Source organism: Rutidosis leptorrhynchoides, chromosome 7 (genome assembly GCF_046630445.1).
Source record: "Rutidosis leptorrhynchoides isolate AG116_Rl617_1_P2 chromosome 7, CSIRO_AGI_Rlap_v1, whole genome shotgun sequence".
Classification (NCBI taxonomy): domain Eukaryota; kingdom Viridiplantae; phylum Streptophyta; class Magnoliopsida; order Asterales; family Asteraceae; genus Rutidosis; species Rutidosis leptorrhynchoides.
Window position 1 is genome coordinate 48,288,533 of NC_092339.1, and position 22,294 is coordinate 48,310,826.

The following is a 22,294-nucleotide window of genomic DNA, read 5'->3' on the forward strand; positions in this document are numbered from 1 at the left end:
GACAGCTCCAAAGCCCCTGGCCCGGATGGTTTTAATATGAAATTCTTTAAAAAACACTGGAAATTGATAAAACAAGACCTCATGAATGCCCTTGATTGGTTCTGGGTCAACTCAGAAATCTCCAATGGCTGCAATGCATCTTTCTTCACTTTAATCCCGAAAAAACCTAATCCAATCGGTTTAAACGAATACCGCCCAATCTGCCTAATAGGTAGCTACTATAAAATCCTCACCAAAATACTTTCCAACCGCCTTGCCAAGGTCATCCAAAAAGTTATTGGTACTGAACAAACCGCATTCCTCAAAGGAAGAAATATTCTTGATAGTGTCTTAATTGCAAATGAATTAATCGACGAATTAAGCGTAAAAAACGTAAGGGACTAATCTTTAAAGTAGACTTTGAAAAGGCATTCGATTGCATTGAATGGGACTTTCTATTTAAAACCATGCAATCCATGGGCTTCGGTTTAAAATGGATTAGCTTCATTCGTGCATGTCTTTCTTCTTCATCTATCTCCGTACTAATCAATGGTTCGCCCACTAAAGAATTCACGCCCGGAAGGGGAATTCGACAAGGTGACCCCATATCACCGTTTCTATTCATTATTGTCGCTGAAGGTCTTAACATACTTGTAAAAAGAGCATTAGCTAATGATCTTCTACAAGGAGTAAAAATTGGGCATGATAACCTCATCATTACACATCTCCAATATGCGGACGACACAATCTTCTTCGGCGAATGGAATAAAAGAAGCGCCAAATTTATCTCCAAAATCCTAAAATGTTTTGAAAATATATCGGGACTCAAAGTTAATTTCCGCAAAAGCAAGCTCTATGGTATCGGCACATCTACGGCCGAAACAGAGCAAATGGCTAGTTACATTAACTGCTCAGCGGGTTCTACTCCATTTACTTATCTTGGCCTACCTATTGGGGTCCCCACTTCCCACGCCTCCTCTTGGCAACCAATCATCGAAAAATTTGACAGAAGACTAACGGATTGGGCTGCCAAATCAATTTCTTTCGGGGGCCGCCTTACGATCATCAAATCCATTCTAAGTAGTATCCCATTATATTACTTCTCCCTATTTCATGCACCTTCCGCTACCCTTAAGGTCCTCGAATCTAAAAGACGGAAATTCTTTTGGGGTGGTTCTTCAAATGATAATAAAATTAACTGGATTAAATGGGATCAAATAATTTTACCATATGAAAGTGGAGGTTTAAACGTGGGTTCTTTGTTTGCTAAAAACATAGCACTTTTGTGTAAATGGTGGTGGCGCTTTAAAAATGAAGATAATGCACTATGGGTAAAAATAATCAAAAGTATATATGGGCCGGGGGGGGGTTAGATTCTAACATTTTATGCAGGAACATTTCAGGTCGTACCATTTGGAAAGAGATTATTAAAGCAGGAAAAGTCGCAGACAACTTAGGAACATCTTTCACTTCCTCAATCTCAAAACGCATTGGCAATGGTACATCGATTAGCTTTTGGCATGACATATGGATCGGATCAGAGAATTTAAAATCAGTATTCCATAGACTCTACATGTTAGAATCTCATAAAGAAACAACTGTTGCCGATAGAATTCTAAACGTTCATTCCAATTCGATTGGAAATTGGGATTGGTCTCGGGCTCCTAGTGGTCGTGCAACGAACGAACTTACGGAACTCAATAATCTATTATCTACAGTAAGCACCTCAGATCGCCCTGATTCATGGAAATTTTCCCTTGACGCATCCGGCATTTTCACTACATCAACGATGTCAAACCTAATCAATACACTAAAATATGGCATCAATTCAAGAAATCTTTCATTACCCCGCAACAAATACGTCCCACAAAAGGTCTTCATATTCTCATGGAGGGTCATCCAATTAAAAATCCCGGTCAGGTATGAACTAGATAAGAAAGGGACTGACCTTCACACCATCTTATGTCCACTATGCGACCAACATATCGAAACCGTTGACCATGCGTTGATAAATTGTCAAAAAGTGGCTTCAATTTGGATGCAATTACTCGGCTGGTGGAATCAAAATAGCTATACAATTTCTAATATCAATGAGGCCATCATCTCCGACCAGGGCTTCTCGCATAACTCCACTGGGCAATCCTTATGGCAAGCTACTAAATGGATTACGTGCTACATCTTATGGAAACATAGAATTTTAAAAGTTTTTTCAGGAAAAATCTGGAATCCTGCAATGATAATTTCCGAGATCCAAACTCAAAGTTTTAGTTGGATCTCAAACCGTTCGAGAAAAAAAACATCAATCGCATGGCATCAATGGCTCCTCAACCCATCTTTCTACGTGGCACCTCCTCCAAATCGATCGGGTGTCGGTTAATACGGCATTTTAATAATCAGATAGTGATCGTTTGTCTTATTTGGCCTATGTGGGTTAGATTAAATGGGCAGGTTGTTCGTCATCTTTGTCGCCGCTTGATCGGCACGGCTGTCTCTTCCTGCCCCGCTTGTGTTTCACAAGTTCATCCCTCATCAGGTTATTTAGCCTACGGCACTTCCGATTAACTTTTTATGTTTTAAATCCAATCTTTTTCCGATTGTTTCGACTGTTAACATCATTGTATAGAAGAGTATAGGGACATGTATTGTATTGTTATAATCTGGTTAATAATAATAATACTTTTGCTTTTCAAAAAAAAAAAAAGGTGCGCCAAGTCAAGGAGTCATAGATGGAGTGCGCAGACACAACTTTTCACTTTTTTTATTATTATCTTTCTTTGATTATTTGCATGTTCACAATTTCAAAAAGATGAACGCATTTACCGGGCATTCACGCTCTATATAAACCACTATGCTCACTCATATTTCATCACAGCAAAATCCTTCACTTGCATATTTTGTATTTAAGAACTAAGTAAATTTAATATCAATTATAATGGCTGTTATCACTGCTGAAATTGAGTTCACTTCTTCACTTCCTGCTTCCAAACTTTTTAAGGCTTTCAGTGACTTCGACAACATCGGCCCCAAGGTCGAACCCGAAACTTACAAATCCATCAACATCGTTCAAGGTGATGGTGGTGTTGGAACTATCAAGAGCATTACATATGCTGATGGTAACTATCCTAATTATATATTTTCTTTATTCTTTTTATCCTATAACAAGAACAATGATATATATCTTTTCACTGCAGTGGTAAATTCGGAAATTTTGATCGCTGATAATACAAAATAACAATAATTTTTTCACCAAATTTTTACAGTTTCGTAGTAGTACTACTTATTATTCTACAGTGAAATGAAAACTCTAAACATAGTAATCTACTCCATATTACTACGTATTTATTAACTAAGACTAATATTTGAAACTTTCTTTTTGATCATGATGAAGATCATTGTATAATCGTTCTATTCTAATGAATTATAAAATATTTAACATGAAAACAACAATAAAACTCAAAATTTTAAATTGAAAGTTGAATAAATAAAAACTTTGTAATTTATAGTTTTGGACTTAGCTAAATGAAGGCTTAAAAGACGAAGTTTATGAATCAAGTCATCTTTACATTCTGAAAAATTCAACGCTAAATTATTCAATTGTATAAAACACAAACTAAAACAAATTGGTGATAGATGGATGTCCTACTAAGCTTATATGTATACATTTGGTTTATTCTAATGTAGGACTTGACTTGCCCACATTAACCGATTATCTCCAACATTTATTATATTTCTTGAATCTTGAAGTCAATGAATCATTTTAAAATGTTGTTTAAAGTGTAAACACAACTTAATTGAGTATGCACAATGCACATGTAGGTTACCCAGTGAAGGATTTAAAGAACAAGATCGATGTCATTGACACAACCAACTTATGCATTGGCTACACGGTGTTTGAAGGTGACGCCTTGATGGGTATAATCGAGACTGCCACTCATCTTATTAAGTTCATACCATCTTCAAATGGAGGAAGTGTATACAAGCACACAATGGAGTTTAAGTGCAAAGGTGATTCTAAGCTGAGTGAAGATCAAATCAATGTTGTAAAAGCAGGATGCGGCAAAACTTTCAAGGCGATTGAGTCATATGTCCATGCTCATCCTGAAGCTTACTAAATAAGACTTTGTATGAACGTTTTTTTGTGAGTTTGAATGCTTTGTTTTAGTGTGTTTTTCACCTTTTTTCTGTATAATAACGGACATGCGCTTCCGGTTATGTGACTGATGGTCATTATGTATTGTACTTTGTTTTGGTTCGGTATGATAACAATTGGTCTAAGTATTGATCTTACTTTAACTACAATATTTAATTACAACAACAAAACCCAGTACCACATAAGTGGTGTATAGGGAGGTGAGATGTAGACAATCATTCCCAGAATAAAGTCAAGTCAAGTCATTTCTCCACCTAGAGTGAAAACACTTTCAAAAGTAGAGAAAATCATCCCTCTCTCTATTCGACGGATAGAGAGATTGCTTTCGAGTGGACCTTCGGCCAATAAGTAGGAAAAAGTTTTTTAAAAAATAAAATAAAATAAAAAATAAAATTGAGACGCCATAAAAATGGTAAAATCAAATTTCCATGGATTTTAAATCTTGTCTGAAATTTAATTTTGGCTCTAAGAGTCAGTCAAGTTGTCAATATTTAATTACGTTTAGTGTATTAATGTTAGCAGAGACGTTTAGAGAAGTACTGAATTTAAATATAATGATGTTAGATGAATCTGATTAAGTTGACCAGTTTGCATTTTAGTTGAAGCTTTTAGAGAAGTATAACCCAAAATTGACCCACTTATAGGTAAATGGGTCACAATTGACACCTCTAAGCAAATCCAGGAACAGGAGAAACGGTATAAACTGTACTTGATGAATAATAGAAAAATAAGTTGTAGATGAAATAATTGTACACGGTAAAGAGTATAATTGAACGTATTAATTACTTAATTGATAAATATATACCCTGTAAGCATGAATTAACTATTGATGACAACTAAAAAAACTACTAACCTGGGCATTTTGTGGAACACTTGAGCTTTTAATGAAGCAACCTTATCAAACACTAGTACACAATTCAAGTTCATAATTCATAGGGGCTTGAAGGCTATATAAAATTATTGCTGAGATTATAAAACCAAGCATCCTAGCCAACACTAGACATATATACTTACTGAAACAAAAATTAACCAAACACGACACATAATAACCCTTTTTATGTAATGAAGTTCAATTAAGCAACGTTCTGAAAAACAAAAAACATCCAAAATTTAAACTGAAATTGATTGTTCGGATATAGAAAATCAAATAGTAACGCAATTGAAGAAACTTTGGTGATATGTACCTGACGAAATGGTATTGGCCGATCAACTACTTTGATCCTCGAAAGTGATGTAGTTGACGTCTTGACGAAGAATCAGTTTAGTTTCTGATCGCCAAAATAAATTTGAATTTTTGTTTTTCTATTTGCTAGAATTAAGGAAATACATCAAAATGAGAAATCACAATTTTCCAATAAGTGCTTATTAGCGAATAATAATCTTTAGCCCATATGTTTTAAGGATTAGGAAGCGTGACTTCATCAGTGGTGAGAGTCGGTTCAGGTTTTGGCAGCGAACCATCGACGACATAGCCGAAAAGCTTTTGGAAAAAGAGAAGCGAAAGAAGTTGATGTTTCCAGAGGAAATAATTGCTAAATGAAAGAAAAAAAAAAAAAAAAAAAGAAAAAAAAAAGAAAAAAAAGATTGTGTTTAAGGATAGGGTTCCATCTGTGGGAGTGGTGGTCGACGAACTGGCAGCGCAGATGTGGAAGTCATGATGATTGCGGAACGAAAAGAGAATAAGAAGGGATGTAGGGTTTAATTTTGGAATCAATATGTTACGTGTCTAATACCATATGAGAATATCAAACCACGAATTGTGGCCCTGAGTTTCATTCAAAATACATAGTAACAATTACAAGTTGATAAAGTACAATGAATTGTAGTTACTAGTTAGATACAAGTACATACATCATTGAGATAAACTCAAGTTGTTAACTAATCTCTCATCTCATGTTATCGCTAATAGATGGTATGCGCATACGTATTCTTTTTTCATACTATGAGACTATTTGCATGTTCACAATTTTAAAAGGATGAACGTATAGTATTTCAAGGCTTTCAAGCCGTATATAAACCCCTATGCTCACTCATATTTCATCACAACAAAATCCTTCATCTTCTTGCATATTCTCTTTTAAGATTTAACATTAATTATAATTTCATAATTATAATTATAATATAATATAATATAAATATAAATATAATGGGTGTTGACAAATTCGGAATAGAGTTAACTTCTTCACTTCCTGCCTCCAAACTTTTTAAGGCCTACAGTGACTTCGACAACATCGCCCCTAAGGCCCAACCAGATACTTACAAATCCATTAAAGGTGCTAGTGGTGTTGGAAGTATCAAGACCGTTACATATAGTAATGGTAATTAACAAAATTCTTTATTCATTCTTTATATATCTTTTTATTTTTTTATATAACAACAAGAGTGACACATCATTAAATTAAGAAAAAATGATATGTATCTTTAATTGCACTGGTAAATTCAGAAATTTCAATAAGACAAAATAACAATACGGAGTAATTTTTTCACAAGTTTTTTACAGTTGCGTATGAAAACTCTAAACATATTGAAATTTATTAGTTCCTAATATAAGACTAAAATTTGAAATTTTCTTTTTGATCATGATGAAGATCACTATATATAATCATTCTAAAATGAATTATAGAATGGTAAACATAAAAACAACAATAAAATATAAACGTTCGTGTTTATTATGTTGTTTATATACTAATACTAATATACTATACTACTCCATATAATTGAGAGCACGCATAATGCACATGTAGGGATGGTTTTAAAGAACAAGGTCGATGTCATTGACAAAACCAACTTAATCTTCGGCTACACGTTCATTGAAGGTCTTGACCACTCAATCGAGACTGCCAAGCATCATCTTAAGTTTGTACCATCTTCGAACGGAGGAACTGTATACAAGCATAATATGGAGTTTAAGAGCAAAGGTGATTCTAAGCTCGATAAAGATAAAATCGATCTTGTAAAAGACTTTTGCAGCAAAACCTTCAAGGCGTTTGAGTCATATCTCAAAGCTCATCCTGCAGAAGCTTAATTATCGTATAAGAACATGTATGATGGAACGTTTAAATGTTCAGTTTGAATGCTTTGTTTTAGTGTGTTTTTCATCTTCGTTTATTTTTTCTTTCTAAAACGGACATGTGCTCCGTTTAGGTGACTTATGGTCATTATATATTGTACTTTGTTTTGGTTCGATATAATAACAATTGGTCTAAGAACTGATCTTAAGCTCTTAGCTACAATGTTTAGTTACGTTTAGTGTATAGTAAGTGTTATAATTAGACTATACATGCTACATTGTTATCATTATTAATATTAGCAAATACGTTTAGAGAAGTACTGAACTTAACTATAATGTTGTGGTTAAATGAATCTGATTAAGTTGATCAGTTTGCATTTTAGTTGAAGCTTTTAGGGAAGTATAACCCAAAATTGACCCATTTATAAGTAAATGGGTCACAATTGACACCTCTAAGCAAATTCAGGAACAGGAGGAACCATATAACTCTACTTGCTATTAGTTGTAAATGAAATAACTGTACATGGTAAAGAGAATAATTGAACGTATAAATTACTTAATGGATAAACATATACCCTGTAAACATTATTAACAACGACGATTATGAATTAACAATTGAGGACAACTAAAAGAACTACTAACCTGGGCATTTTGTCGAACACTTGTCGAGCGTTTCATGAAGCGACCTTATCAAACACTAGAACAATATTCAAGTTCATGATTCATAGGGGCTTGAAGGCTATATAAAATTATTGCGTGAGATTATAAAACCAAGCATCCTGGCCAGCACTAGACAGACTTACTGAAACTGAAATTAACCACACACAAGGCATAAAAACCCTTTTATGTAATGAAGTCAAATTAAACAACGTTTTAACCAACAAAAACATCCAAAATTTAAACAGAAAACATTCTTTGGATATAGAAAATCAAATAGTAACACAATTTAAGAAGCTTTGGTGATGCGTACCTGACGAAAGTGGCCTTCGATCACTTACTTCCTATCCTCATAATTTATGTAGTTGATGACGAATCAATTTAGTTTCCAACACTAAGATATATTTGAATTTTTGTTAATCGTATTTGCTAGAATTAAGGAAGTAAAGCAAGAAGCAATTTTCCAATAATCATTTATTTTAGAATGCGAGAAGAACCGATTAATTTTTTTTTTTTTTTTTTTCCGAAAATATTAATATTAATATTAATATATATATTAAAGATCAAAATGATCCGGTGGTACACACGAACGACAATAATTGAAAGGTCTCGCTCTGATCGTCTTACAAACATTAGACGATATCATTGAAAGAGAGCGAGCACGTTGAAATTGTAAAAGACAATACATTCGAACAAACCACCTAACCTAAATCTAAAATATACATAAAACCGATCTCGTATCTAACTCCCCAAATGCCACTACTCAAAAGCCACTCAACTAAAAAGAACACCGGGCACTCCAGCAGCACCTAACCCGAGGCCTGCAAACCAAAGCAACCTCTCGTACCCGAAAACCCCGTATCAACTCCAAAACCAGAGAAGAACAAGCCCTTCGAATAAGATCAAATCCCCGTTCGAGCGGAAAAAAAGACTCCGAGAGAAACACTCCAATAAACATCAATTTTCCGAGGTCCACAAAGTCAACACACGTCAGCAACGACATCGAGCCCACCCGAATAGACTCGACTACGGAAGAAGCATGAACAAATCAAACAAGCAGCAACCAACCAGCGCTAATCGCTGAGTTCACTTCTTCACTTCCTGCCTCCAAACTTTTTAAGGCCTACAGTGACTTCGACAACATCGCCCCTAAGGCCCAACCAGATACTTACAAATCCATTAAAGGTGATAGTGGTGTTGGAAGTATCAAGACCATTACATATAAGGGAGCTGATTCGTACACCACCATTTTTAGCCATACACCACTAAACGTGCATTAGACAGTTGTACAGTACAGTGCTTTAAAGCACAACTAGTGGTGAATGGCTAAATCTTGGTGGTGTACAAATTATCACCCTACATATAAGGATGGTAATTAACAAAATTCTTTATTTTTTTTTATTGTTTTTTATTTTTTTTTATAACAACAAGAGTAACACATAATTAAATTAAGAGAAATGATAAGTATCTTTTAATTGCACTGGTAAATTCGGAAATTTCAATCGCTAGCTAGTAACACAAAATAACAATAATTTTTTTAACCAGTTTTACAGTTGCGTATTATTCTACGGTGAAAACTCTAAACGTACTGTATCAATCTATTATTTATGAGCAACTAATCTATCTATCTATAGTTTCGATTAAAATGCTATAATGATGATGTCATAAATGAGACTATTCTCTTCTATAAAAAAAATTAAAAGATAAAAGAAAAAAATCTAAGCATGGTGGGTGATGTCATTAATCTAAATAATTTTAAATTAAAATTAAATCTTATTAATTAATTATTATTATTAAATCTTATTAAAAATTATTTTAATTATTAAAATTAAATTATTTTAAATTGAGTATGAGAAGGTATAAAAGTTAGTCAGAAGTAAACCAATTCTATATTTATATTTTATTTTACATTTTTAAAATAAAATTACAACCAATATTATCTCTTATGATTGGATGTGGATTGTTTAATATGCATTTTAGGTGTTTGGTGAAATGTTTAGCTGACGAGTTTCTTATTCGGACTCTGTAGTTCCACGGGTCATTAAACTAAATGACTTTAGCATTTACGTTCATTTAATACCTAAAACATATTATTAAACTGTTTCGTTTAAACAACCGTGGTTCCACGGGTCATTTCACTAGTATAAGACTAAATTTGAAATTTTCTTTTTGATCATGATGAAGATCATTATATAATCATTCTAAAATGAACTATAAAACCCAAACGTTTGTGTTTATTATGTTGTTTATAGTGTAATCACGACTTACTATAATTGAGAGCATGCATGCATAACGCACATGTAGGGACGGTTTTAAAGAACAAGGTGGATATCATTGACAAAACCAACTTAAGCTTCTTCGGCTACAAGTTCTTTGAAATTCCGGACCCTATAATCGAGACTGCCAAGCATCTTCTTAAGTTCGTACCATCTTCGAACGGAGGAAGTGTATACAAGCAGTGTTGCAGATCTCGGAATTTCTCGGCGAGATCTCGGGGAGATCTCGGTTTCAAATCTCAGCCGAGAATATTTTCCCATCTCGTTGAGATTTCTCGGTCAACGGTTAAAATCTCGGTCAACGTCACGATTTCTCGGATTTTCTCGGTGAGATCTCGGATTTTCTCGCAATTTCTCGGATTTTCTCGCAATTTCTCGGATTTTCTTCTAATTTTTTGCTCATTTCTCAAATTTTCTTGTAAAAATCCATATAAATATACATATATTTATATATTTATACATATTTATATTAAAAAACTAGAAAGTCAACACAAGTCAACGTCCGAGATCTCCCCGAGATTTTCCGAGATCTCCTCAAAAATGTCCAAACGAGATCTCCCCGAGATCCGAGTTCTCCAACCTTGTATACAAGCACACAATGGAGTTTAAGAGCAAAGGTGATTCTAAGCTGGGTGAAGATAGAACCAAGTTTGTAAAAGAAGTATGCAGCAAAACCTTCAAGGCGATTGAGTCGTATCTCAAAGCTCATCCTGAAACTTAACTACTAAATAAGACCATGTATGATCGAACGTTTAAAGGTTCAGTTTGAATGCTTTGTTTTAGTGTGATTTTCATCTTTCTTTTTTTTTTTTTCTTTCTGAAATATAACGGACATGTGCTTCCGGTTATGTAACTTATGGTCATTATATATTGTACTTTGTTTTAGTTCGATATAATAACAATTGGTCTAAGAACTGATCTTAAGGTCTTTTAACTACAATGTTTAATTACGTTTAATTAAGGAATAGTAAGTGTTTTAATTTAACTATATATCTTTATCTCTGTTAGTATTAGCAAATACGTTTAGAGAAGTACTGAACTTGTGATAATAATCAATTAGCAGCTGCATCAGATTATGAAAGATAGGTAATAAAGCAAGCAATTAATAATAAACTAATGATGATGAGAAACTCAAAATAGCAGCAGTAGTAGGTAATTAAGAACTGAAATTAATAATGGAAGTAATGATGAAAAGATGGAATGAATAAGATGAACTTCTATAAATATAAAGATGAAATTACAGAAAGCAAAATCAGATTACTGAATTAAAGATGCCCTAAACATGCTCAGACCTCTATTCTATATATTGTTCCTTCTAAACAGAATAATAAACTAAATTGATCTTTACCCTTCATCTTGAATCTCTTCTCATCCCACCTATGATATCCTTTTCAATCGTCGGGCTTAGGTGATCCATTCGTGAGCTGTTAATAAGGTTAAGCGGTTGGAGAATATATGTGCAATGGCCTGTCTCTATCAACTTAACTATAATGTTGTTGTTAGTGACTAATTTGCATTTTAGTCAAGGCATTTAAACAATTATAGCCCAACTTTGACCCATTTATAGGTAAATGGGTCACAATTGACACTTCTAAGCAAATTCAGGAACAGGAGGAACCGTATAAACTCTACTTGCTGAATTATAGAAAAATTAGTTGTAAATGAAATAACTGTACACGGTAAAGAGTAGAATTGAACTTATAAATTACTTAATGGGTAAATATATACCCTGTAAACATTATTAAAAATGACGATTATGAATTAACTATTGATGACAACTGTAAAAAACTACTAACCTGGGCATTTTGTCGAACACTTATCGAGCGTTTCATGAAGCAACCTTTATCAAATACTAGTACACTATTCAAATTCATAATTTATAAGGCTACATAAAACTATTGCGTCCATTAATATTGTAAATGGTAAAGAGTATAATGATCGTATAAATTACTTAATGGATAAATATATACCCTGTAAACATTGGTTGACTGTATTTATCAATTGGGCTTTCAGTTTCTCGATGAATTTGATTTATTACCGGATCCCAATTTAAAAGGCGTAACTTATCATATTGATGAAGGACCTTCTAAATACGTGAAACGCCCTTTTTAAAATAATAATAATAATAATAAAATAATAATAATAATAATAATAATAATCTTTATCTTTAATCTTTAATCTTTAATCTTTAATCTTTAATATATATAATAACAAACACAAAAATAGATCATCTAAATCTCCAATAATTAATCATAGCCATCCATTCATAAAGTACCACTAGATCTAAACCATTAAAAAGAACATTTAATGATTATGATCTCATAATTTTTAAGATTAGTAATAATGAGACCAAAATACCCTCCCAGTTTCAAAACAACACGGGAGTAATTAGCCAAAATAGGTGTTCCGAAGAAAAAAAGGATTTCTTTATCAACAAATCATCAAAATCACCCTATTTTCCTCTCACAACAGAAAACCCTATTTTCATAAAAGAAAATTAACGATAGAAAATTAAAACTTCATTCATCTACATCGAATTTGATACCGTAATAGCACAAGGTATGTTTTTTATTTTTGAAATCAATTAAACAATACTCTTAATCAGGAAGAATTATATTTGGATAATTAAGATTAGATTGTTTGAGCAAATGTCGATCCACCAGATATCTCTGAACTTCCTGCACTCGACTTTTACGTTCATGGAATCACAAGAAGATACGTTTTGATTTTGATCTCAAATAAACAATCACCTACAGGTCGACTATTACGTGAAATCAGGTAAACACGCTTATATAATAACAAACACAAAAATAGATCATCTAAATCTCCAACAATTAATCATAGCCATCCATTCATAAAGTACCACTAGATCTAAACCATTAAAAAGAACATTTAATGATTATGATCTCATAATTTTTAAGATTAGTAATAATGAGACCAAAATACCCTCCCAGTTTCAAAACAACACGGGAGTAATTAGCCAAAATAGGTGTTCCGAAGAAAAAAAGGATTTCTTTATCAACAAATCATCAAAATCACCCTATTTTCCTCTCACAACAGAAAACCCTATTTTCATAAAAGAAAATTAACGATAGAAAATTAAAACTTCATTCATCTACATCGAATTTGATACCGTAATAGCACAAGGTATGTTTTTTATTTTTGAAATCAATTAAACAATACTCTTAATCAGGAAGAATTATATTTGGATAATTAAGATTAGATTGTTTGAGCAAATGTCGATCCACCAGATATCTCTGAACTTCCTGCACTCGACTTTTACGTTCATGGAATCACAAGAAGATACGTTTTGATTTTGATCTCAAATAAACAATCACCTACAGGTCGACTATTACGTGAAATCAGGTAAACACGCTTATTATCTTCATTCTGCTAAACAATCATTATCATCATGTTTTTTGGTGGAGAAATTTGTGTTATTAAGTTTTTTTTAAAGAAAAAAATTTGATCTATTGTGATGGAATTGTGATTGATAAATTACATTTTTTTCATGAATACAAAACCCTAAGACGGTACCAAATTAATTGTGATCTTATCAGTGTTAGCTGGGCTAATTTTGCACGTGGGTTTTGGGTGAGTCAAGGCATGACTGAGTAAAAGAATAAGTGGAGAGAAAGTAGGGAGTCATGGGAGATATGCACCACAATTAGTTGGCAGTTTTTATTTAGCTAAAAAATAGGATCAGATTTGTTTTGCTTAGTATAAGTATTAGTCGTTGTTTTCTATTTGGTATGTACTCAAATAATATTCAGTGAAATATAAAGAAACTAGCTTTTAAAAGCCCGTGCGTTGCACGGAGGGCCCTAATCAAAACTAAGTATAAAATATGAATGAAGTTATTAACAAACAACAAAAATCTTTCATATAAAACATATAAGTTGACATTTAAACAAAAAATGTTCTAAATTCAACCAATCTAGTTAAGTTTTTCTAATGAATGTTGTAAAAATTAATAAAGTGCATAAGAGTTGTTCGTAAAAGAAGTTGAAATGTAAGCGTAACACTTTAGTTGTTGGAAACATCATAGTAGTAAAAAGTACAGTACTTGCAGCAGTACTTGAAAAAACATGTTGAACCCGGTTTGAGTTTATTTTTTCTTCAAAATGTTGTGAATCCATAAGACACGGAGAGGTTTGGCTTTTTCTTATTCATCTCTTGTTTCAACTTCCACTTGAATTTTCTTTTCTGTTACTAAATTCTCTGCATTTAACTGTTTTACCACTCCGTAAGCCTGGTAGTAACATCAGTTTGTTCGGAAGACGCTACAGTATTCAGTTAAGAGCCCGTGCATTGCACGGCTACTCTTAATCAAAAAAACTGAAATGTTTATGTTATATCAATTACGGTATCATAAAGAGAGTATCACAATTATTGTTGTGGATGAAATAAACATAATTTGGTTAAGTTTTTTTGCTTTACAAAAAAAAAGAACATAGATTAAAGCTACTAATTCCATGCCGCCTGTCTCGGTGACACATCATTCCTCACAAAGCCAGACACATTATTACACCTTAAACTTTCAAACAATTAAAACATATTTCCTTGGTTGACATTTTGTCAAAGTAAACCACAATTCATGAATGTGGTTGACAGTTAGTTTATTTGGTTGACGGTATGCAATCTTGCCCTTCAAAATTTTGAAACCAAAAAAGGGCAATAACTGTCACCCTAAAAAATTCAACATCTTACGAACATTTATAGAGAACCAAAATATATTAATCATCGATGTTAATATACCATAGTTTTATCCTTTTTTTGCCAGATACTAACATTCAACTGAAATGTTCTAAAAGCTTGTAACCATCTTAAACAAATTGTTATAAGCACTCGAGCTTTATGCTTTAATATATATTTATATATTAAACATGATAGCAAAACAGTAGATGATAAATAATTTGTTCAAAGATCTTCAACCTAACATAGTTATGTTGACCAACTTTGACTAATACCCAACCCGTATGACCAACCACCAATGCCACGCACACAATTTAACATCCACTTTTGATAATACACTGTCAAAGAACATGTCACCTACTTTGTGGTCTTGACATCATCTTCTTCCTTACAATCTTTCTCTTCCTCTTCCTCATCAAATTCTTCTCATTTTCATCATCTTCTGCATCCTCATCACTAACACCTTCAAACTTATCATCTTGAACAGTCCCACCCGTAAACCACAAACAGCAGGAAGGATATTTTTGTCTTGTATCGATGAACTGCAAAAAAATAAAAAAATATACAATGTGTCACGTTGAATAAGTTAAGACTTAAATACAAATTTCAGTTGCAAACAGTACCTCCCACCAAATACCATAGTCTTGTTCCATCTCGTTATCAAGCTCTTCAACCTGTAAATAAAGTACTCAAGGAAGTTATAATATTGGGTGGGAAAGCATGATAACTACTGTATTCTGAACTAGGGAAAGCATGATAACTACTGTATTCTGAACTAAGGGAATTGTAAATTACCTTATTGCCTATCGTCATCGATCATATGATATGCTTTTGGCAAACAATCTTCTTAAAACATTTATTAACATAAAAGAAGTACTGAAGCTTGAAACCAGAATCTCAATAATACCACTTGATATCCTTTAATCACTTAAGAACTTCTTCATCTCATTCACGTGATCTGATGGAAAACCAAAATTAAATCAAAGCACTTTAATGATAAAAATGCATACAAAAGTGTAACATATTAACATGTTATGTACATCTTCTTCTAAAATTCCGTTAGTGTTCATTGCAGCCTTTGCTACAAGTATTTACCATTGCAGGCTCGCCTCAGTGGTATCCTCACACCTTGTGTGTGGGGGTTGGGGTTTAGCTCATGGCTTCGAGCCTCGCACTGCCTATCCTATTAATCAATCTGCCTGAATGATGGAGTTCCACATTGACCCCGGGGGTTCTCCCCTAGATCCATTCAGGATTCAAATCCGGTCCACCTGCCCCTTAGGATGGTTTAATGACTGGGTTCATGCGGTGTGATTTGGGTTTCCTCCGTAAAAAGGTTGCGTGCGTGGCAAATGAGAGTATTCGATGCCGACAACTTGCCTTTCAAAAAAAAATTATCATAGCAAGTCAAATTTACTTTTAAAAAGAAGATTATAATACCACAAATATTTTAGCCTTACTCTTCATAGCAACAATGATTTCACATAACATAAAATTGAACAGATATAGCATGACATTCGGATGGTATACATATTAGAAACAAAACCAATACAAATTGTTAGAGACTAAAACGCAACTTGATGTGAATAAAAATACTGTAATGAATAGGAATGAAATCAATACACAACTTATCAATCTGATCGGCGTATACCACAATTCAAATATTGGGTCTCAGTCATATCGAATACTTAACCTAGAAAATGAAATTTGGTACCTTTTGCATATATTTTATTGAATCAAAGCGATGTATGAATCGAATGTTACTGTCAATGGATTGTTTCGAGCTTCTGACGTGATTCGACTTTGAATCCACTAACCTAGATAGAAAGTTGATACAAACCCGTTGTGATAATATATAAATCAAGTGTGAATCACTGTCCTGTTGGAAATTACGAAAGCAACTACTGATCAGTTTGTTCAATCATATGTCACACATTGACTATATAAACTGTTGTGATAATATATAAATCAAGTGTGATTCCCTGTCCTGTTGTGATAATATATAAATCAAGTCTCAATTCCTGGATAATTCTCATATATACAAACCCTATTAGATTCAAAAGACAGGGATTATCACTGAATTTATATAATTTTTTTAAGGCAAACTCACACACACTTTACACGAATATGTCCACGACGGGACTTGAACCCTCAACCTCTTGGTTAAAAGGGCCATGATAGGAAACTGATATAATAACAGCAGCAGGTAGCAAGTAATTAACAATAAGATGATGAACAGATGATGAAATAACAGATTGATTAACGAATAATTGATGAACTGATCTTTGTTATTATTGATAATAAAAGAAGGTAAACAGAAAATAGAGGAGATCTACTCTAACGGAAAACACTCTGCCTAATCAGAGAAGAAGCTCCATAGCTTACTTCCTGCCCAAGCTCAAAGAGCCAAACACATACTTAATTCATGACTGACTTCTCTAACCCTAACCCACACTATTTATAAGAGTTCCTTTGGGATTAGAGTTGTTGGGCCTCATGTGTGGGCTTGGACTGCTCAGCTATGGATGCTTGTTCTCTATCAGGCCACCACAATACCGCCAGGCCAATGGCCCTTTGGTAATTTATATAATTAGTTCAATCATATTTCACACATTGACTATATAAACTTACTAGACAAAAGTCAGGAATTGCTAGATAAGTTAGTGAACATAGTTTGAGTTAAAATTGACCATTTCCTAAGCATGGATCTAAATGGGTCAAGGTTTGGTTTATCTGCAATTAACTTATGCCCGTTCTTAAAAAAACTTCCATTTGTGGAAAACTTTTATAGCAAAAACAATATTGTTACCGTAATAATTTTAGATTAACCAAACTATATTTAGTAGAATGTACTATTAGCAAATTAACAATAACACGTAAGCTACACTGAGTTCATTAGACCCATATAGATAGTAACAAATATACAAATATACAATATTTATATCACCCAAAAAACCTTCATTTATAGTACCCAAATAACTAATAACTGAAATTAATATAAATGAAAGGACTATAACATTGTAGAAATTTTGTAAGTCATTCTGGCATATCTCGATTATTTCTAAAGGTTATGCATAGATTAATATCCTCTATTACACTATATGAAACTCATTTACAGTGTAACTTCTTAAAATTAAATTTTTTAATACTGGCACTGAAAACATTTACCGAATATTAACGAAATTTACAAACAATAAAGCACATACCTTGTCGAGATTGATAAAGCAATGAAGAAGAATTGACAATAGAGAAACGTGCATGAGCCCATCCTGCTAGCATCAGCAATAAATTCAAGAATTGAGAATGAGCGAACACATATCGAATTGATCAGTTAGAAAATTGTAGAAACATATCAAAATACCCTAGGTTCCTTCCTCGAAGCTGGTATTTGACTGGCAGAAGTGTCCAGGTATGACAAAGATATTAAATTTTGTAGAAGACTGAATATAACTTCTGTTTTGGGTCAACCTTGGTTATAGTCAAGTGTGTTTGTATCTCGATTCACCCTGTTTCTAGGACACCATATTAATAAACATAGAAATCTGAAATGTCAATCACTCCATACAATTAAGCTACTACCCTACATAACACATATAAAGGTTATATGGGTATATGTTAATTTGTAAAAATTAGTTGTGGTAGTATCGATTAGTCGAAAACATATATTGTTAACATCACCACATTGTTTTGTTAAAACAAATGGTTGAAGTACAAACTCAAGTGATAGTAAAATACGAAATAATAATACTAACCGTGAGATTACGAAGCAAGAACATAAGCTAGGAAATTACCTTTGCAAAGCAGCCTTAAACTTCTACACAAAAATTTGTCATCATCGTCAACATCCAAAGCTGAATCAAAAACAAATTCAATGAAAATAACTGAATTCATAAGCAACCAACAATCAGATGATAGTAAAGATGAAAAAAAAAAGTAAACAAATCTTCTGAAACAAACCTGAAATGGACGAAACAACTTCAAGGCTTCCGGCGAGAACATTAACAACGATTGAAAAGTGAATGAAACCCTGAAAATCGAAACCCTAACTTTCATCGCAATCGATGCCGCCTTCTCAATCGCCTAACGTTCAAGATAAAACCACCAAATCCAAAAACGTTTAATCTTATTCGAATATCAATCACCTTAAATCGCCGGATTGTTTTTTGATCGAATTGTATTTCATCGCTGTTATAATCGCAGTAGTATTTATATTCGAATCGAAGTTGGAGAGATAATAGCAGCCTAATTTTTGCTAACCCTAATCGATCCTAAATTGAAGCAAACGAATGAATAAATTAGGGTTTTTGAGCAAGACAACCAATGTATCATAACGGAAAAGGATCGGAGCAGATGTCATCGACGTGAATCGTTTGAGACCAAGTTTAAGCTGTTTATACAAAGCGGATACCGTTCGATTTGTAAAACTCTTAGCAGTAATACTATGATGTTGCCATATAATTTCAAAGCTGAAGGTGTGAAAAATGGTGTTTTGATTTATTTTTCTGGTTATGCGAAGAGGTAAGAGGAGATAGAGAGGGGTAAGTGAATGAATTTTTGGGTATAGATCTGGGACACGTGTTGTGTTGTAGATTTTTACGAAGAAAAAAAATAAAATGAAAGAAATTATGTGGGGTAAGACACGTGTTTGTTATGTAGGGGGAAGATTAGGTTCTGACACCTAGGATATGATGTTACGCTTTATGTGATGTAGGGGAATCGCCCCAAAACAACTGTGTTATTCACTTCCATATTGTCATTGTTATTGTTCATTACCTTTGTTAACCCAACAATCAGATGTTTTTTCTTCAAATTATTAGTGATTGATAACAGGTGGTTTATGAACTGCTTAACAAGTGTTTGATGAAATGCCTTAGTAAGCTTTTATTTTGTCAATATAAAATATCATTTGAATCATTTGGTTATCACTTCGATTGATGGTCACCGGATATCAAATTAAGGATTACCAGTTTCACGTAAAAAAAATTCATGTAACATCGGTGTCTCCCTCGCATAAAGAATTCACTTTCGATAAAGAATTATTATATAATCATACACATAAGTGGTCACGGGTTCTAGAGTTTGGGCATCCCTTTCGAAATTAACAAAGTTATTTTGAATTTTCAAAATAAACCGGGTTGTAGCATCTAGAATTTGGATGTGTAAATGGTTGTGCGAGAGTGATTATACACTGTTTGAAAAAATTATAATTCTGAGTAATCTGTTGATGCATGAACTTGTCAATATGGAACAATGATTTGATCGAAATGATTATTATTGCTACAATTCAGTCAAAGACATTTATTTTTGTTAGTTTATAGATCCGATTTACCATCCATGTATCATATATGTATGATCATCAGTTTGTGCTCATTCTTTACAATCTAACTCTTAAGTAAACAACAAAATCCGAGTAATTTAATATGATTACGAATCAAATTCAAGAGAAAATCAAATCAAAGAGCGAAATTCGGCGAAAGCTTGAAGTTTATGGTTTTAAAATGAACCCTAAAGTCTATGAAATCAGGTAATTAAATCAGATAAATAATTTCGATTGTGATAAACTCTGTAGTGATACAAATTAATTTCAACATTTGATGATCGTGATATATTTTTTTTGTTAAGGTTCATTGTCTTCGTAAACGGTATTGAAATTGAACATGTAATCGCCACTTCTCCAAGGTTTGTTTTTTGTAAAATTTTCAACTCTATTTTTGTAGTAATAATAATACACGAATTTTATTATTTATTTCAATTTCAATTTATGATTCTGAATGTTAGTTGCATGCTTTTTCAACCAGGTTTTGAACCTGGTTTTTCAACTATTATGTTTATGATTTTGAATCTTAATACACGATTTTTATTTATTTAAATTGATGTGTTCAACCAGCTTTGAATGTGGATTAAACCAATTCAGGTTTAAGAGTTCAGGTAAAAGTGATTAAGATTCTAATATTATTAACTATTATTGAATTATTGATTAGATTACTTATTTTGTTGTAGAGAAGAATTTGCTAAGAAAAATGGATTAAATTAAGATAAATCTATATATAAAATCATAGAGCATTGTTTTAATTCTAGCTGTGTTGTTCAAATCTCAGTTGCATGAATCAATTTGCTAACTTTCATCCGTTATATTCAGGTGTCACTAGACGCTGCAAAAGTTATTAATGTGACCCCCAGATATGCCTGATTGCGAGCATGAGAGAATGGGTCAGCCAAAGGACAGATTATCAGAAGGATTTGATAGTGGAAATGAATGACTTCTTTTCATAGGTGACCTGCAAATACAGCCCATATATTACTGTATCATCTTTGAAATGTGGTATCTACTTTCACTTTATTTATGATCATATATTTTCTGATAGCAGGAGCAACAAATAGACCACATGACCTAGACGAGGCAGCTAGAAGGCGATTGGCACAACGGTTTTATATTCCACTCCCATGCTCAGGTGCAGTTTACATGGGTCAAAATGGGCTCCCAAGAGTTTGAAAGTGAATAATCAAAATTTAATATATGATTACCTAAGAATTTTACAGTACCTTATGTCATAATAACAATATAAATAGTATTCAGAACATCTATTTTGACCTACAATTCATCAGCCTTTTTTTCTCTACCATTATCTATAATATTATAGTACTATAATTCCTTATGCATCTCATTGCTTTTGGGGTGAAGAGGCCAGAGCATGGATAACAGGTAATTTTGTTGGAGAAAGATGGGTTATTGGAACTCTTAACGGAGGATCTGGATAGCATTTGTAAATCTACTGAATGTAACTTTATTTCTTTTATATTCTCCGTTGTATATTGCGAATATTTCCCCCATAGTTTGATATATTATATATGTTGTTTCTACTTTGACATTCTTTAGGCTCTTCGGGATTTGACATGAAAAAGTTAGTCACTTGTGCTTCAATGTTGAGAGGCTTTGAGTCAAGGCACAAAAATTTCTCAAGTTGAGATGAAAGATATGAGACCCATCACTCTACAGGTACTTCCGCTTTGTTTCAGAGTTTTATTTTGGAGAGAAAAGAAAATATTGGTTCCCAAGTTTTTTCATTAAAAAGATCTTCGTTTCATTTAAACTATATCTGGAAAACGGGCCAGGTTGGGTCGGTTTGGGTTACGGGTCAAAACAGATTTGATTTAAAATCGGTCATGGGTCAAACGGGTACGAATTTTAAACGGGGTCCCAAACGGGTCAGGTTGAGTCGGTTTGGGTAACAGGTTGAAGTGCGTAATGAGTTAAATGGGTCAAATAGGTCCAAACAGGTCATGGAAGGAAATAGTACTATGTATAGACTTATTTTAGGGTAACATGCCCATTATAGACTTATGTTTGAGAGGTTTTGAGAGGTGAAGAGACTCATGGAAGGAAGTTGGCGAATGAGAATTGTAGACATATTAACTTCTCAGTTTTCTTTTTTAAACAAAATTGATGGGTTGTTTAACATGTCAAAACATGCTATTTCATACGGTTTGGGTCGGGTTGACACCAAACTCTTTTAGTTAAAACGTTTC

General features: G+C 33.1%; 2 protein-coding genes across 2 annotated transcripts; both read left to right on the forward strand.

Moving 5' to 3' along the window:
- Positions 1-2,857: 2,857 nt before the first annotated feature.
- On the forward strand, positions 2,858-4,266 carry LOC139857467 (root allergen protein-like). Its single transcript, XM_071846220.1, has 2 exons — positions 2,858-3,092; positions 3,796-4,266. Exons 1-2 carry the CDS (start codon positions 2,912-2,914, stop codon positions 4,089-4,091), a joined length of 477 nt encoding a protein of 158 aa, XP_071702321.1. The 5' UTR covers positions 2,858-2,911; the 3' UTR covers positions 4,092-4,266.
- A 2,009-nt stretch (positions 4,267-6,275) lies between these two features.
- On the forward strand, positions 6,276-7,154 carry LOC139859188 (root allergen protein-like). Its single transcript, XM_071847983.1, has 2 exons — positions 6,276-6,447; positions 6,874-7,154. Exons 1-2 carry the CDS (start codon positions 6,276-6,278, stop codon positions 7,152-7,154), a joined length of 453 nt encoding a protein of 150 aa, XP_071704084.1.
- Positions 7,155-22,294: the final 15,140 nt, after the last annotated feature.

What these genes read in the sequence shown, in the direction of transcription:
- LOC139857467 (XM_071846220.1), top strand. Translation starts at nt 2,912, where the DNA reads ATGGCTGTTATCACTGCTGAAATTGAGTTCACTTCTTCACTTCCTGCT. An exon ending in GAGCATTACATATGCTGATG is followed by an intron (nt 3,093 to 3,795) that starts GTAACTATCCTA and finishes ATGCACATGTAG; the next exon opens with GTTACCCAGTGAAGGATTTA.
- LOC139859188 (XM_071847983.1), top strand. Translation starts at nt 6,276, where the DNA reads ATGGGTGTTGACAAATTCGGAATAGAGTTAACTTCTTCACTTCCTGCC. An exon ending in GACCGTTACATATAGTAATG is followed by an intron (nt 6,448 to 6,873) that starts GTAATTAACAAA and finishes ATGCACATGTAG; the next exon opens with GGATGGTTTTAAAGAACAAG.